Source organism: Kogia breviceps, chromosome X, assembly GCF_026419965.1.
Source record: "Kogia breviceps isolate mKogBre1 chromosome X, mKogBre1 haplotype 1, whole genome shotgun sequence".
In the NCBI taxonomy this organism is placed as follows: Eukaryota; Metazoa; Chordata; class Mammalia; order Artiodactyla; family Physeteridae; genus Kogia; species Kogia breviceps.
In genome coordinates, this window is record NC_081330.1 from 101,591,305 (window position 1) to 101,607,705 (window position 16,401).

The following is a 16,401-nucleotide window of genomic DNA, read 5'->3' on the forward strand; positions in this document are numbered from 1 at the left end:
CCTTTTTCATATTTTAGTTTAATTTAAAATCAGTGTAAATGATCCAAAGGTTTAGAGCCTCAAAATGTGTCAATGCTATCAGAGGTAAGACCATAGCATTATACTTTGGCAGAAGTATAAAAAGTAAAAAGCTGGAATCTTTTTGATATTGTATCAGTTTGAAGGCTCTGAACTCTGCTTAGGCCAAAGGGAAAAGTCTCAGAAGAAAGAACTTATTTTAAAATATTCTCCCTCTTCAGTCTGACAGCTACATTCAGGCTGAATAAATTCTTCTGATGCTTCTGCCACTGGGAGGCGTTCTCCACAGTGGTAGACAGAAAGGTACCCCAAAGACTATTAATTAAAGGAATACTGGGTCCTCTAGCTCTTCTGCTCTGTAGTTTCTCCTTTATCCGGGGAGATGGTGCTATGGGTCTACTTCTCAACCTTAGAAACTAGGTACTGCCAATGTAGGACTCAATAAAGGTACTTCCCTAAAATGACTGACTCACCTATAGATAATTAATATGGAGCTGGAGGAATCAGGCTCCCTGACTTCAGACTATACTACAAAGCTACAGTCATCAAGACAGTATGGTACTGGCACAAAAATAGAAATATAAATCAATGGAACAGGATAGAAAGCCCAGAGATAAACCCACACACATATGGTCACCTTATCTTTGATAAAGGAGGCAAGAATATACAGTGGAGAAAAGACATCCTCTTCAATAAGTGGTGCTGGGAAAACGGGACAGGTACATGTAAAAGTATGAAGTTAGAACACTCCCTAACACCATACACAAAAATAAATTCAAAGTGGATTGAAGACCTAAATGTAAGGCCAGACCCTATCATACTCTTAGAGGAAAACATAGGCAGAACACTGTATGACATTAATCACGGAAAGATCCTTTTTGAACCACCTCCTAGAGAAATGGAAATAAAAACAAAAATAAACACATGGGACCTAGTGAAACTTAAAAGCTTTTGCACAGCAAAGGAAACCATAAACAAGACCAAAAGACAACCCTCAGAATGGGAGAAAATATTTGCCAACGAAGCAACTGACAAAGGATTAATCTCCAAAATTTACAAGCAGCTCATGCAGCTCAATAACAAAAAAACAAACAACCCAATACAAAAAATGGGCAGAAGGCCTAAATAGACATTTCTCCAAAGAAGATATCCAGATTGCCAACAAACACATGAAAGAATACTCAGCATCATTAATCATTAGAGAAATGCAAATCAAAACTACAATGAGATACCATCTCACACCGGTCAGAATGGCCATCATCAAAAAATCTAGAAACAATAAATGCTGGAGAGGGTGTGAAGAAAAGGGAACCCTCTTGCCCTGTTGGTGGGAATGTAAATTCATACAGCCACCATGGAGAACAGTATGGAGGTTCCTTAAAAAACTAAAAATAGAATTACCATACGACCCAGCAATCCCACTACTAGGCATATACCCTGAGAAAACCATAATTCAAAAAGAGTCATGTACCAAAATGTTCATTGCAGCTCTATTTACAATAGCCAGGACATGGAAGCAACCTAAGTGTCCATCAACAGATGAATGGAGAAAGATGTGGCACATATATACAATGGCATATTACTCAGCCATAAAAAGAAACGAAATTGAGTTATTTGTAGTGAGGTGGATGGACCTAGAGTCTGTCATACAGAGTGAAGTAAGTCAGAAGGAGAAAAACTAATACTGTATGCTAACACATATATGGAATCTAAGAAAGAAAAAAGGTAATGAAGAACCTAGGGGTAAGATGGGAATAAAGACACAGACCTACTAGAGAATGGACTTGAGGATATGGGGAAGGGGAAGGGGAAGCTGTGACAAAGTGAGAGAGTGGCATGGACATATATACACTACCAAACATAGGGTGGATAGCTAGTGGAAAGCAGCCGCATAGCACAGGGAGATAAGCTTGGTGCTTTGTGCCCACCTAGAGGGGTGGGATAGGGAGGGTGGGAGGGAGGGAGACACAAGAGGGAAGAGATATGGGAACATAGGTATATGTATAACTGATTCACTTTGTTATAAAGCAGAAACTAACACACCATTGTAAAGCAATTATACTCCAATAAAGATGTTTAAAAAAAAGAAATAATGAGCGTAAAGCTTCACAAATACGTCAATAAATTTAAACTATTGACACATTAAGCAAAAATATGTAATTGGAGAAGAATAAAAATTAAGTGAAATATATTTCATTTGAATTACAAAAAATATATACTCCATAATTTTAATTACTTTGGAATAAAAGGCTCTGTAATTTCTCTATTTGTAGCTCACATTTCTGTCTAAAAAGTAAAGCATTAAAAAGTCATGAATCATACAGTATTTTGAAATAATCCAGATACTGGTATTTCTGCATTTTTCCCCTTTTACAAGTTTCTGCTACAATGGACCTCATCTAATGGTATCTGCTTAGGGGAACTAGGGCTTAGCAAATACAAGGTACTACCAAGTACTGTCCCTCCTTCCCCAGAGAACTTTTCAGAGAGAACTACCTGCCCATTTTCAAGTATCAGTGTCCTTATCAATGTAGCATGAAATTGAACTATATAGAATGTAAAGAATTACTATTCATTCACACTCCCAGAAGAGTTGTTGATATATATGCCTTACTGCAAGTATTAAGCTCAGTTTCTTTGTCTTTACTGCCATTTTTCCATCAACTCTAAATTGCCACTGATAGAAAATACACACTTTTAATGGATCATTTAACATACAATTAGGTTATTTGGTTACACTTTCATAATACCTTTCCTCCTGATGAAAGAAGTTATAGCACAAATAATTGAACGTTAACTTTATTTGACTTTTTTGCTCATGAATCCTCCCCAGGGACAGGTGTTATGAATTTTTTCTTTGTCCAGGACTAATGAGAGATATGTAGTGAGTTATCTGTAAGTTCTTGCCAGTTCCCTATTATAGCCAGTGGCTCATGTTTTAAAAAGCTCTCTGAGGGCTTCCCTGGTGGCGCAGTGGTTGAGAGTCCGCCTGCTGATGCAGGGGACAGCGGTTCGTGCCCCTGTCCGGGAAGATCCCACATGTCGCGGAGCGGCTGGGCCCATGAGCCATGGCCGCTGAGCCTGCACGTCCGAAAGCTGTGCTCCGCAACGGGAGAGGCCACAGCAGTGAGAGGCCCGCGTACCGCAAAAAAAAAAAAAAAAAAAAAAAAAAAGCTCTCTGAGGTTGTAAGTGTGATCGGGCAGCTTGATCAGAGGTTATTTTTTCTGGCTAAAGATAATCGGGTTTAAAAAAAAAAACCTTAACATTTTGAATAAGGATATCAGGGTCAAAAAAAGGAGGAGGAAAGCAAAAAGATGATAAAGAGTATATATAAAGAAAGGAAATAAATACCTAATAGTAAGAATTATAACAATCTAAATTTAGAGTCTAAATGCTGGTTATTGCTTATTTGTAGGGAATCTATTTGTTTTTAATATATTAATTTTTGAACTTGCCACTTTAGTGAATTATGTTATTACTTCTAATTTTTTCAGGCAGTTCTCGTGGCTTTTCTTACTATACAATTACTTTGCCATCTTAGAGTACATGTCCCCATATATGATCTTGTCATTTCCCAGCTTAAAACCATTCATTTAGCTTATTATTGTTCTTAATATAGAGCTCAAAAATGCTTAATATGAGCTAATAAGATCCTCTTTCATGTGATTCCTTCTTCCCTCTTCAGGCTCATCTCATACCACTCTCACTTTTGTGCTCCAGACACATTGGTTGCTTTTCGGCTTCTTGACTGTGCTGTGTTTTCTCTTGATTCACAGCCTTTGTATGTACTGCTGGCCTCTACCTGGAAGATTCTTTGCTCCCTTCTTGTAACTAAACCCTAATCCTTTCAGCTTCAGTTTAAAAGTCTTTCCTAATCTCCAGACTGGAGGGAGAGACCCTCCTCTGCACCTATACTGGCACCCTTTCCTTTCCTTCTGCTTCCATGGCAGTTACCTCACTTGAGATGGAGAGTATGAAAGAAAGGCTTGAGGAGTGAATGTACAGAATACTTGCTATGGCAGTGGGCAAAAGGATTAACTGGAGAGGAGCGACAAAATTACTCATCATCATCTTGGCCCAGCTATATAGGGGACCCCAGTATTGATATAGGGACCAGCAGCTTGGTTGGTTTATAGCGTTTCCTTCAGCAGCTTTCCACAACCCTGAAGCAGAAGTAAAAGAGACAGTTGTATTGATCTAAACTAGTGGTGATTTTGTCTCCACAGGGGACACATGGCAACGTCTGGAGATGTTTTTGATTGTCACAACTGCAGAGGCAGGGTATTCTATGGGCATTTAGTAGGTAGAAGCCAAGGATGCTGCTAAACATCCCACAATGCACAGGACAGACCCATACAACCAAGAATTATCTGGCCTCAAATGTCTGTAGTGCCGAGATTGAAAAACCCTGACCTAATCAATGACCTGAGGAAAAAAGAAAATAGATTGTATTGGGATGTAGGAGGTCAGAATACAAAAATCTCCTTTTTGAGATGATGATGTGTATCACGCAAGGTCTCATGCTGGATCGCCGCTGCTCCACACAACACCTCACACACCTGGGTCTCAGCTTCACAAGCCACCAAGAGCTTAGTGATTATTCTTGGGGTATCTATTGCCTAATGTTATGTGTGGACAACAGAAACCATAGAGAGTGTGGAAACATTAGTGGAGCAGAGTAAATTAATGCAGAATATGAGGGGAAAATTGCAATGTAAGTTAATGTATTTGTCTGTTTACAAATAGATCCATGAAAGTAACACTTTTATAATTCTCTCTTTTTTTCATTTTAGATTTAGGCCTTATGTATACTTTTGGAGACGATCGACATGGAAAATTAGGACTTGGACTGGAGAGTTTTGCCAATCAGTTCGTTCCTACTTTCTGTTCTAATTTTTTGAAGTTTATAGTACAGTTGGTAAGGGCATCACATTTCCCTGTTTACATGTTCATATTCCTATATTTGAGTCTTTCAGTATTTCATAGAAAATAAGTACTTTTCTGTTTATATGAAATATCATGGCTATATCTAGTAAATATACTTGTGTCCTAAAGGCCAAATGTCAGACATCATGGCAGTCTGAAAATCTGTCCCTTTTCTAATGTTCCTCCTCTAACATCTTCCTTTTTGCCCTAATCTTGATTCTTCTACTTCATTTTCATATGTCTCTTGAGAGCCAGGACTGTGCCATGCCTGGAAGCTTTGTGTTTCCTGTAGCTCCCAGCAGAGTGCCTCACTCACAGTGGTCATCTGTAAATATTTGCTGGATTAGATATCACTAGCACTCTCAAATCCTGCACAAGAAAAATATCTGATAATAAATGAAGAGTTTTGAAATTATGTTTAATTGGTTAAGTGTTATTTGGATAAGATGTTGTTTCAGTGACATCCCCCTCAGGCACCGTATCTCTGTTGTTTCTAACACTTGCCAATTAAGAACTATAGGCTTGAAAATTTTGTTTACTCGGTGATGATAATATCACTTGGAATTTGTTCTCCAAAGGCTCAGAGCCTCGTACTATGGAACACTTCCATTCCTTGATTTGAGACCTGTTTAATGAATGCCTGCTTGGTACAAGATACTGGACTGAGGATGAGGAATACAGAGCATGAACACAGTGACCAGATTTTCATTGACTAAGCTTATAATCTTATGGGGAAGATGGTTGTTAAAAAGTGCTATACAGAAAACATATCAATTTTAACTTTGAACATACGAAGGGAAAGGTTCAGAGTATGCTCTTCTATGCCATGTAGAACACTGTGAAGATACCAGAAGTCTCTGTATTGCAAACAATGTTTTTTTAAGCACTTTATTGAAAATCAGTTATTTCTCAAAATCGTTGGGATGTTGATTTCCTTTTTCATTGTTCTATCTTTGTGCATGCTTGCGTTTTGCTCTCAGGACTTTTAAGCATTAAACTTAAAAAATCTTCATGTATAAAGACATAATTATCCCAAGAGACTGATTTATTCTTGGGTCCCTTCTTTCCAAGTAGAACTTGTCTGAGTAATTTTTTCAAGTTGTTAGTGTTGCTCCAAGATTAAAATAGCATTTTCTAACTTGTAAAGAGAAATATAATGTGCCAAATAAGTTTTTTCCTCTATATTATATATTCAGTTGAAAGTAAAATGGTTGTTAAACTTGTTCTAGTTTTCAGTAATAGTGTTTAAAGAATATATATTGTAAGGGCTTCCCTGGTGGCGCAGTGGTTAAGAATCTGCCTGCCAATGCAGGGGACACGGGTTCGAGCCCTGGTCCAGGAAGATCCCACATGCTGTGGAGCAACTAAGCCCGTACACCACAACTACTGAGACTGCGCTCTAGAGCCTGTGAGGCACAACTACTGAGCCTGTGTGCCACAGATACTGAAGCCTGTGCACCTAGAGCCCGTGCTCCACAACAAGAGAAGCCACCGCAATGGGAAGACCACGCACTGCAATAAAGAGTAGCCCCCGCTCGCCGCAACTAGAGAAAGCCCGTGCGCAGCAATGAAAACCCAACGCAGCCAAAAATAAATAAATTTTTTTTAAAAAAGAATATATATTGTAATTCACGTGTGTGTGTGTGTGTGTGTGTGTGTGTGTGTGTGTGTGTGTGGAGAGAGAGATTTCAGTCAGTCTAGGAAGTCTACCGCTAAGTTAATGTTTTGTAGCTGAAAACTGTTAAAAACCCATTTGTGGGGCTTCCCTGGTGGCGCTGTGGTTGAGAATCAGCCTGACAATGCAGGGGACACGGGTTCGAGCCCTGGTCCGGGAAGATCCCACATGCCACGGAGCAACTAAGCCCGTGCGCCATGACTACTGAGCCTGCACTCTAGAGCCCACATGACACAACCACTGAAGCCCGCACGCCTAGAGCCGGTGCTCTGCAACAAGAGAAGCCACCGCAATGTGAAGCCTGCGCACCGCAATGAAGAGTAGTCCCCACTCGCCACAACTAGAGAGAAGCCAGCACACAGCAATGAAGATCCAACGCAGCCAACAATAAAAATAAATTAAGAAACAAAACAAACACATTTGTGTTTGAAACTAGTGTCAATTAATTTATCTGTGAATTTATGCTGCAGGTTGCTTGCGGTGGATGTCACATGCTAGTTTTTGCCAGTCCACGACTTGATGTGGCAGAAGACGTTGAGTTAGATGAAATAAATGATTGTTGCTTACCTTCAGCTACATCTCTGCCCATCAGTGATCTGACTTCAGGAAAAGTACTGCAGAGATCTTTATCAGCACGTGTGCGGCGAAGAGAGAGGGTACAGTTGTGGCCTATTGTATATAATAATATGTCTAGCACTGTTAAGAAAATTTATTTTCTTTTTAAACCAAAGAAGGGTCTTCTTAGGTAAATTTACTAAATAAAATGATTAGAATTGAGGGCTTACAAACTTTTAAAGCAAACTCAGAATTAAACTGTTAAATACACAAACTAGAAAATTGAAATGATTATGGATAACCTTTGCTTGTAGACAGTGGTACTTGCCGCTATCTTATCACCTCAGATTGAATGCTAAGTTGTTTTCTCAACCACCTGTGGATTGACTTCTACTTTGCTTTTATCTTGTAAAGCTAATACCTCATGAGCAATGAAAGGTTATATATATATTATAACTAATGAAAGGTAGAAAACAAAGAAATAAGGGCTTTATTTGAGAGAGGGAATGTTCTTTCTCAATTAAATTTAGAGATTCTCGTTCTGTGCTTTAAAATTATTCAATGACACATTTAAAAAAAATAAAATGCCAAATAATTTTTAGAGATATTCCTTTTTTTAAAAATTGCTTTACGTTCCAAAATGTATTCCTTTAGTGGTAAAAAAAAAGTTAAGTTTGATTTTTTATTATGAAAATGTATATATGGAAAAATTGAGAAATATCCCATAAGTATTTTGTAGTTGTTGTTGGTTTGTGTCTCCTGAGTAACTTTTTTGTCCAGGAAGGCAGAGAAAACACATATTTTCCCCATCTTGTGAAAAACAGACTTCCAAGTTGACAATTTAGAGCAACTTAGGTACAGAGGCAACAAAACAAAACATTTTTGAGCCCTTGGGGATTATTAAAAAGTGAATGTTGTAGGACGTTGGCCAACTTTGAAGTCTCTCTCTTCAATATTTTTAGCAACCTCAGGGTGGTTTATATCAATATTAAGTATATAACGTTATCTAACAGTTTATTTAACCTGTTTGTTTTAAAGGAGAAATTTCCAGACTCTATTCAAATGGCAGGAACACTACCTCCAATTGCAGGGACTCTCGTACCACCTGTTTGTTTTCCACCTCGTTCAGTTCCTTTCTGTATGTCTACAACTAATCTGCTAGAGAAAATGATGCCTGATAAAGAGGGCCCTATGCCGCCAGTGGAACCAGGTAACAGTTGATGCTCTGCCTGCTCTCAGAAGAAATGTACCATTTATTCCATTGTTTTCACGTTCATCTTAAGATGTTTTCTCTAACTAAATTGTTTTCTTCCTAGTTAGAGACTGACATCTCTCATTTGAACTCAAATCCAAGAATACTCTTACTAATAGAAAGCATCTTTGGTGACCTTAAAAATCCCATGTAATGACAGCAGCATCTTTATAAAGCAGTGTATAACATACATGTCACCTTCTCTTACATTATCTCCTTTAAACCCAGAAGCAACTCCATGAAATAAGTGGGAGTTATAGTCTTCATTTTTATATATGAGAAAAGCAAGGCTTGAAGAGATTGAGTGACCCAGGTCACTCAGTTTTATAAGTGAACAGGATTTGAATGCAGGTCTTGTAGACCTATGTGAAGTTCTGTCTTTAGGCAATATAGCATCGTAGTTAAGAGCATGGGATGTAGAATCAAATTGATCTAGGATCCAATGCCAGCTTTGACATTTATTAACTATGTGACTGGCTTTGGGATAGTTACTTAATTTCTCTATACCTCAGTTTCCACATCTCTGAAATAACTTTAATAATACCTACTTTAGAGAGTGCATGACAGTTAAATGAGATAAGGCATATAAAATACTTAGCATTGAGCCTAGCACCCCCAGAAACCTCTTCATAAATATAGGCATAGTTATTATTAACACCTCTGCCCCACTGCCTATTAGGTACAGATTTCATGTTTTAAATTGTAATTCCAGCTCTTTAGCTATATACACCTCTTCTAAATAGTTTTGTTTACAGACGTTTGTGTATCTTAGGAGTGTGTTTATGTTACTACAGGGCATGTACTCAGATGATAGGGGTAGAACAAGAAACTAGGGTAGGAAACCAGAGTAAGCAGTAGGTTTGGAATTAAGAAGAAAATCTGGGAATCTGGGGTTAAGAACTGTGGCACAGATAATTTTAATATCTTTGGGCTCAGGAACCTAGATAAAAGGTTGAGGTAACAAAGGATCAAGAACTCAGTCAAGAACTGTGGGCCATGGGAATAGAATATTGTCTACATCTAAGACCTTGGTAATGAGCTGGGTTTCCTACATCTCACCCACAAACTCTGTATGTTTCCTTTGGAGATAGGAATCACTGGTGCTCTTCAGCCCTGTATATGGGAAAGGTAGATTCTGGCAACAGTGTGTGCAAGGAAAAGAGAAGTTTATGGTCTGGGGCAAGTTGTTTCCCCCTTCAAGAGATTTGAATGTGAAGATAGAACTTTGTAGCTAGAGCAAAAGGAAAAGCCATCCCGTATCTTTTTGTGACTGTTTGCTAAAACCAACTTAATAAAAATATTTTGAAAGTTGTATCCAACATATAATATGACTTTTCTAAATTATTTGCAGACTTCAGTATTTCTCATGGAGTGAAGGAGGTCAGGGAAGACATGACTGAGGAGGTGACATTTAAGCTAAAACATAAAGGATAAAAAGTAGCCACACAAAGAGAGAAGATGTGTATATTACAGGCAAAGAAAATAATGTAGGTAAAGGTTTGGAAGCAGTTTATAGGAAAAGGAAAGAAGATCACTGGGCTCAGAGAGTGAGGGAAAAGGCAGGACAAGATGATGTTGGAAAAAGAGACAGCAGAAAAATATCCATTGTTTTATAGGCCATGAGAGGCCTATTTGATTTGAGTGTTTTTCTTAAGTGTAATAGAAGGTCATTAAAGGGTTTTAAACAGTGGAGTGATGTGCTCCAGTGCCATTTATATTTTAAGATGATCACTTTTGCCGGTGTGTGGATGTAAGGATGCCAGACTAGAGGTAGGAAGAATACTTAAGAGCCTTTTGCAAGAGATGATGGTGTGTGCAGATTTGAAATACATTTTAGTCATAGAAACAACTGAACTTGCTCGTTAATGGGTCACACATAGATGTGTAGGCAGGAGGATGGTCGACTGCTTTGAGAAAAAAAATTTAAAATTGAGCTTGAAATACCTGTGAGACATCCAAGCAGAAATATCAAGCAGGCAGTTGAAAATGAAAGAATAATGTTCAGAAGATAGGTGTGGACTAGAGAGAGAAATTTGGAGACCATCAACATAGAGATGGTATTGATAATCCATGGAAGTTGGTGAAATCACCTATTAGAGAGTAGAGTAGCAAGAAAAGAGGGCCCAGGATTCAGCCCTGAGAATGTCTAACACTTAGAGGGGAGGAGAGGAAGAGCCCAAAAAACCACCTTCCCCAGCCTCATCAGCCAGTAGGATAGGAGGAGGGACATGAGGAGGGAGTAGGGTCATGAATTCAAAGTACTGCTCAAAGGTCAAGGAAAAGGAGTTCAAAGAAGCATCCCATGGATTAAGCATCGTGGAGATTTTTGGTGATCCTGACCAGAGCAGTTCCAGGGAAAGATCAGGACAGAAGGCAGAGTGTTAAAAGTTGACGCATGAAAGGGAAATGAGGACGTGAAGGGGAGAGTGTGTAGATAGTTCTTTTGCCTATTTTGGTCCTGAAGAGGAGCAGAGAAATGGGCTGGCAGGAGAGGGAGATGTGGAGTCAATGGGAAATACTAGAGCATATTTGTGTGCTAATGCAGGGGTCCCCAAATCCCAGGCCACGGACTGATTCAGGCCTGCAGCCTGTTAGGAACCAGGCCTCACAGCACAGCAGGAGGTGAGCGGCAGACGGTGGGCAAGCAAGCGAGCAAGCAAAGCTTCATCTACCACCCCCTCATCGCTCACATTACAGCCTGAACCATCCCCCCACCCCCGGCCCGTGGAAAAACTGTCTTCCACGGAACCAGTCCCTGGTGCCAGAGGTTGAGGACCTTGGGGACCGCTGTGCCTAATGGACATGAGCCAGTAGTCCCGGACAGATTGGTAGCACACAAGAGAGAGGATATGACCAAAGGTGCAAAGCTCTTGAGAAGACAGGAGGGGCTGGCATACAGAGCAGTCTTTGTTAAGAGGAAAGACACATCCTACATTTTGACAGGAAAATGTAGGTAGATTTGTACATTTGTTGGTGAGAAGATAAAGCAGATCAGCTCTGACAACTTCTGTTTTCTCAGTCAAGCATAAGGCCAAGACCATGAGCTTAAATGATATACTATCTATTTTCCAAACCTCCTTCCTCTGCCATCTCCGATCTCTCCTGCTTAGTACTTTTCTATTTTAATCTCCTTCAGGTGCACTTTCATTCCCATCTGCTCCAATGTCTTCAGAGGATCCCTAATATATTTTTAAAAATAAATGTAAATTTCCCCATGTAACTGCCACCTGCTTTTCTAGCTTCATCTCTCAGCAGCCTTTTTCTTATAACCTTAATTTAGGTCTCGAGTCTGCAGGCTGTGGCCCATGGGTCAAATCTGGCCAGCAACCATTTTTTTTTTTTTAACATCTTAACTGGAGTATAATTGCTTTACATTGTTGTGTTAGTTTCTGCTATATAACAAAGTGAATCAGCTCTATGTATACTAATATCCCCATATCCCCTCCCTCTTGCATCTCCCTCCCACCCTCCATATCCAACCCCTCTAGGTGGTCACAGAGCACCGAGCTGATCTCCGTATGCTATGCGGCTGCTTCCCACTAGCTATCTATTTTACTTTTGGTAGTATATATATGTCCATGACACTCTCTCACTTTGTCCCAGCTTACCCTTCCCCCTCCCCGTGTTCTCAAGTCCATTCTCTATGTCTGCATCTTTATTCCTGTCCTGCCCCTAGGTTCTTCAGAAACTTTTTTTTTTAGATTCCATATATATGTATTAGCATATGATATTTGTTTTTCTCTTTCTGACTTACTTCACTCTGTATGACAGACTCTAGGTCCATCCACCTCACTACAAACAACTCAATTTCGTTTCTTTTTATGGCTGAGTAATATTCCATTGTATGTATGTGCCACATCTTCTTTATCCATTCATTTCTCGATGGGCACTTAGGTTGCTTCCATGTCCTGGCTATTGTAAATAGAGCTGTGATAAACACTGTGCTACCTGACTCTTTTTGAATTATGGTTTTCTCAGGGTATATGCCAGTAGTGGGATTGCCGGGTCATATGGTAGTTCTATTTTGTAGTTTTTTAAGGAACCTCCATACTGTTCTCCATAGTGGCTGTATCAATTTACATTCCCACCAACAGTGCAAGAGGGTTCCATTTTCTCCACACCCTCTCCAGCATTTATTGTTTGTAGAACATTTGATAATGGCCATTCTGACCAGTGTGAGGTGATACCTCATTGTAGTTTTGATTTGCATTTCTCTAATGATTAATGATGTTGAGCATCCTGTCATGTGTTTGTTGGCAATCTGTATATCTTCTTTGGAGAAATGTCTATTTAGGTCTTCTGCCCATTTTTGGATTGGGTTGTTTGTTTTTTTGATATTGAGCTGCATGAGCTGCCTGTATATTTTGGAGATTAATTCTTTGTCAGTTGCTTCGTTGGCAAATATTTTCTCTCATTCTGAGGGTTTTCTTTTCATCTTCTTTATGGTTTCCTTTGCTGTGCAAAAGTTTTTAAGTTTCATTAGGTCCCATTTGTTTATTTTTGTTTTTATTTCCATTTCTCTAGGAGGTGGGTCAAAAAGGATCTTGCTGTGATGTATGTCTTAGAGTGTTCTGCCTATGTTTTCCTCTAAGAGTTTGATAGTTTATGGCCTTACATTTAGGTCTTTAATCCACTTTGAGTTTATTTTTGTGTATGGTGTTAGGGAGTGTTCTAATTTCATTCTTTTACATGTAGCTGTCCAGTTTTCCCAGCACCACTTATTGAAGAGGCTGTCTTTTCTCTATTGTATATTCTTGCCTCCTTTATTAAAGATAAGGTGGTCATACGTGCGTGGGTTTATCTCTGGGCTTTCTATCCTGTTCCATTGATCTATATTTCTGTTTTTGTGCCAGTACCATACTGTCTTGATGACTGTAGCTTTCTAGTATAGTCTGAAGTCCGGGACCCTGATTCCTCCATCTCCGTTTTTCTTTCTCAAGATTCCTTTGGCTATTTGGGGTCTTTTATATTTCCATACAAATTGTGAAAATACCATTGGTAGTTTGACAAGGCTTGCATTGAATTTGTAGATTGCTTTGGGTAGTAGTCATTTTCACAATGTTGATTCTTCCCATCCAAGAACATGGTATATCTCTCCATCTGTTGGTATCATCTTTAATTTCTTTCATCAGTGTCTTATAATTTTCTGCATACAGGTCTTTTGTCTTCCTAGGTAGGTTTATTCCTAGGTATTTTATTCTTTTTGTTGCAGTGGTAAATGGGAGTGTTTCCTTAATTTCTCTTTCAGATTGTTCATCATTAGTGTATAGGAATGCAAGAGATTTCTGTGTATTAATTTTGTATCCTGCTACTTTACCAAATTCATTGATTAGCTCTAGTAGTTTTCTGGTAGCATCTTTGAGATTCTCTCTATATAGTATCATGTCATCTGTAAACAGTGACAGCTTTACTTCATCTTTTCCAATTTGGATTCCTTTTATTTCTTTTTCTTCTCTGATTGCTGTGGCTAAAACTTACAAAACTATGTTGTATAATAGTGGTGAGAGTGGACCACCTTGTCTTGTTCCTGATCTTAGAGGGAATGCTTTCAGTTTTTCACCATTGAGAATGAGGTTGGCTGTGGGTTTGTCATATATGGCCTTTATTATGTTGAGGTAAGCTCCCTCTATGCCTACTTTCTGGGGAGTTTTTATCATAAATGGGTGTTGAATTTTGTCAAAAGCTTTTCCTGCATCTACTGAGATGATCCATATGGTTTTTCTCCTTCAATTTGTTAGTATGGTGCATCACATTGATTGATTTGCGTATATTGAAGAATCCTTGCATTCCTGGGATAAATCCCACTTGATCATGATATATGATCCTCTTAATGTGCTGTTGGATTCTGTGTACTAGTATTTTGTTGAGCATTTTTGCATCTATGTTTTATCAGTGATATTGGCCTGTAGTTTTCTTTTTTTGTGACATCTTTGTCTGGTTTTGGTATCAGAGTGATGGTGGCCTCGTAGAATGAGTTTGGGAGTGTTCCTCCCTCTGCTATATTTTTGAAGAGTTTGAGAAGGATAGGTGTTAGCTCTTCTCTAAATGTTTGATAGAATTCACCTGTGAAGCCATCTGGTCCTGGGCTTTTGTTTCTTGGAAGATTTTTAATCACAGTTTCAACTTTAGTGCTTGTCATTGGTCTGTTTATATTTTCTATTTCTTCCTGGTTCAGTCTCAGAGGGTTGTGCTTTTCTAAGAATTTGTCCATTTCTTCCAGGTTGTCAGCCACCGGTTTTTTTTTTTTTTTTTTTTTTTTTTTTTTTTGCGGTACGCGGGCCTCTCACTGTTGTGGCCTCTCCCGTTGCGGAGCACAGGCTCCAGACGCACAGGCTCAGAGGCCATGGCTCACGGGCCTAGCCGCTCCGCGGCATGTGGGATCTTCCCGGACCGGGGCACGAACCCGTGTCCCCTGCATCGGCAGGCGGACTCTCAACCACTGCGCCACCAGGGAAGCCCAGCCACCGGTTTTTATAAAGTTTATTAGAAGCCAGTCATGCCCAATCATTTATGTATTGTCTGTGGCTACTTTCACATTTCAGTGGCAGAGTTTGCATAATTAGGACAGAGACTGTATGGCCACAAAGCCTATGACGTTTAACATGTGGCCTTTGACAGAAAAAGATTGCTGACCCCTGATTTTAATCACACTGAGCTCTTTGCAGTCAGACTGAGTATAAAGGCTGTGAAGTCAAGGCAGACTTGAGATTGACACTTGACACCAAAAGAGTCACTGAACCTTAATTTATTCATTTGTGAAACGGGGATATAACAGTTAGCTGTCTTATTGTCATGACATTAACCTGACATGTACAAAAGCATATGTTCCAAGTACACAGTAAGCCTTCAACACAAGCCATTCCACAGCTTCTTTTAGCACTAGGCTTATTTTCTTCCCCATCCACCTCCATCTCTGCCTCTCAGAATTCTACTTATCCATCATTCCCTGTAACTCCTTAGTGAAACACTTCCTGATTCCCAACATTTGGATGTGATTTCTCAGTCCCCTGTATTATATGTTTTGCATTCCCTTCTAGACTATAAGTTCATTAAGATTTAGTAGTTACTTAAGTTGATATCTCCTACATAATACCTCACGTGGAATAAAGACAGACTGATTATTTGTTCATTTGAATTGAATGAATTTACAAGGGAGAGATCACTGTGGACTGGCATTTTTAGTGAAGACTTCATTAAGGAGCTCCTCTCAAATAAGTGTATGTGTGCTACATGGGGGTATGGTAATTGAGAAAAATGTCAGGTCAAATAAAGCTTGTAACTTTTAATTATCTGATTTATAATGTAATAACCTTGCAGTTTTATATAAAAGTTTCCAGGTCTTTGTGCTAGTTTTCTGTTGCTACATAAGAAATGATCCTAAAACTTAGGTTAAAACAACAAATTTTTACTATCTCACACAGTTTCTAAGGGTCGAGAATCCAGGAACAGTCTAGCTGAGTGGTTCTGGCTCAGGGTATTTCATGTAGTTGTAGTCACATTGTCAGATGGGGCTGCAGTCATCTGAAGGCTTGACTGAGGCTGGAGGATCCTCTTTCAAGCTCACTCACGTGGCCATCGGCAGGAGGCTTCACTCCCTCAGCACATGGGCTTCTCCCTGGGGATGCTCACGACATGGCTTCCAAGAAAGTGCGTGTGTGCGCGCGTGAGAGAGAGAGCAAGGGAGAGAGAACTGAGACATAAGCCACAATAGCATCACAATTATATCGCTTTATTTTCTTAGCCATACAGACCAACCTGGTAAAATGTGGAAGGGAACTCCACAAAGGTATGCATAGCAGAGCATGTGGGTTGTTGGGGATCTTTTGGGGGTCTGGCCATCACAGTGCTTGATACCTGGGTAGTATTTACCCCAAAGGAATAATGTTTGCCTGTTCACATGAATGAAGCAATTTTTATCTCATTGGTGTCATAGCTTTTAAATTTTCAAAAAGATTTTAAAACCTGTTATCACTG

The 16,401-nt window shown here is 39.3% G+C and overlaps 1 protein-coding gene across 5 annotated transcripts in view; it reads left to right on the top strand.

The window, feature by feature from the left end:
* Positions 1 to 16,401, top strand: part of RPGR (retinitis pigmentosa GTPase regulator) — a 68,478-nt gene that overhangs the window by 16,331 nt on the left and 35,746 nt on the right. For all 5 annotated transcript variants that reach the window (XM_067023549.1, XM_067023553.1, XM_067023548.1 and 2 more), the window contains 3 exons: positions 4,813 to 4,937; positions 7,091 to 7,276; positions 8,214 to 8,385. In XM_067023549.1, the coding sequence (XP_066879650.1) occupies positions 4,813 to 4,937; positions 7,091 to 7,276; positions 8,214 to 8,385 (483 nt within the window). The remainder of the gene's footprint in view (positions 1 to 4,812; positions 4,938 to 7,090; positions 7,277 to 8,213; positions 8,386 to 16,401) is intronic.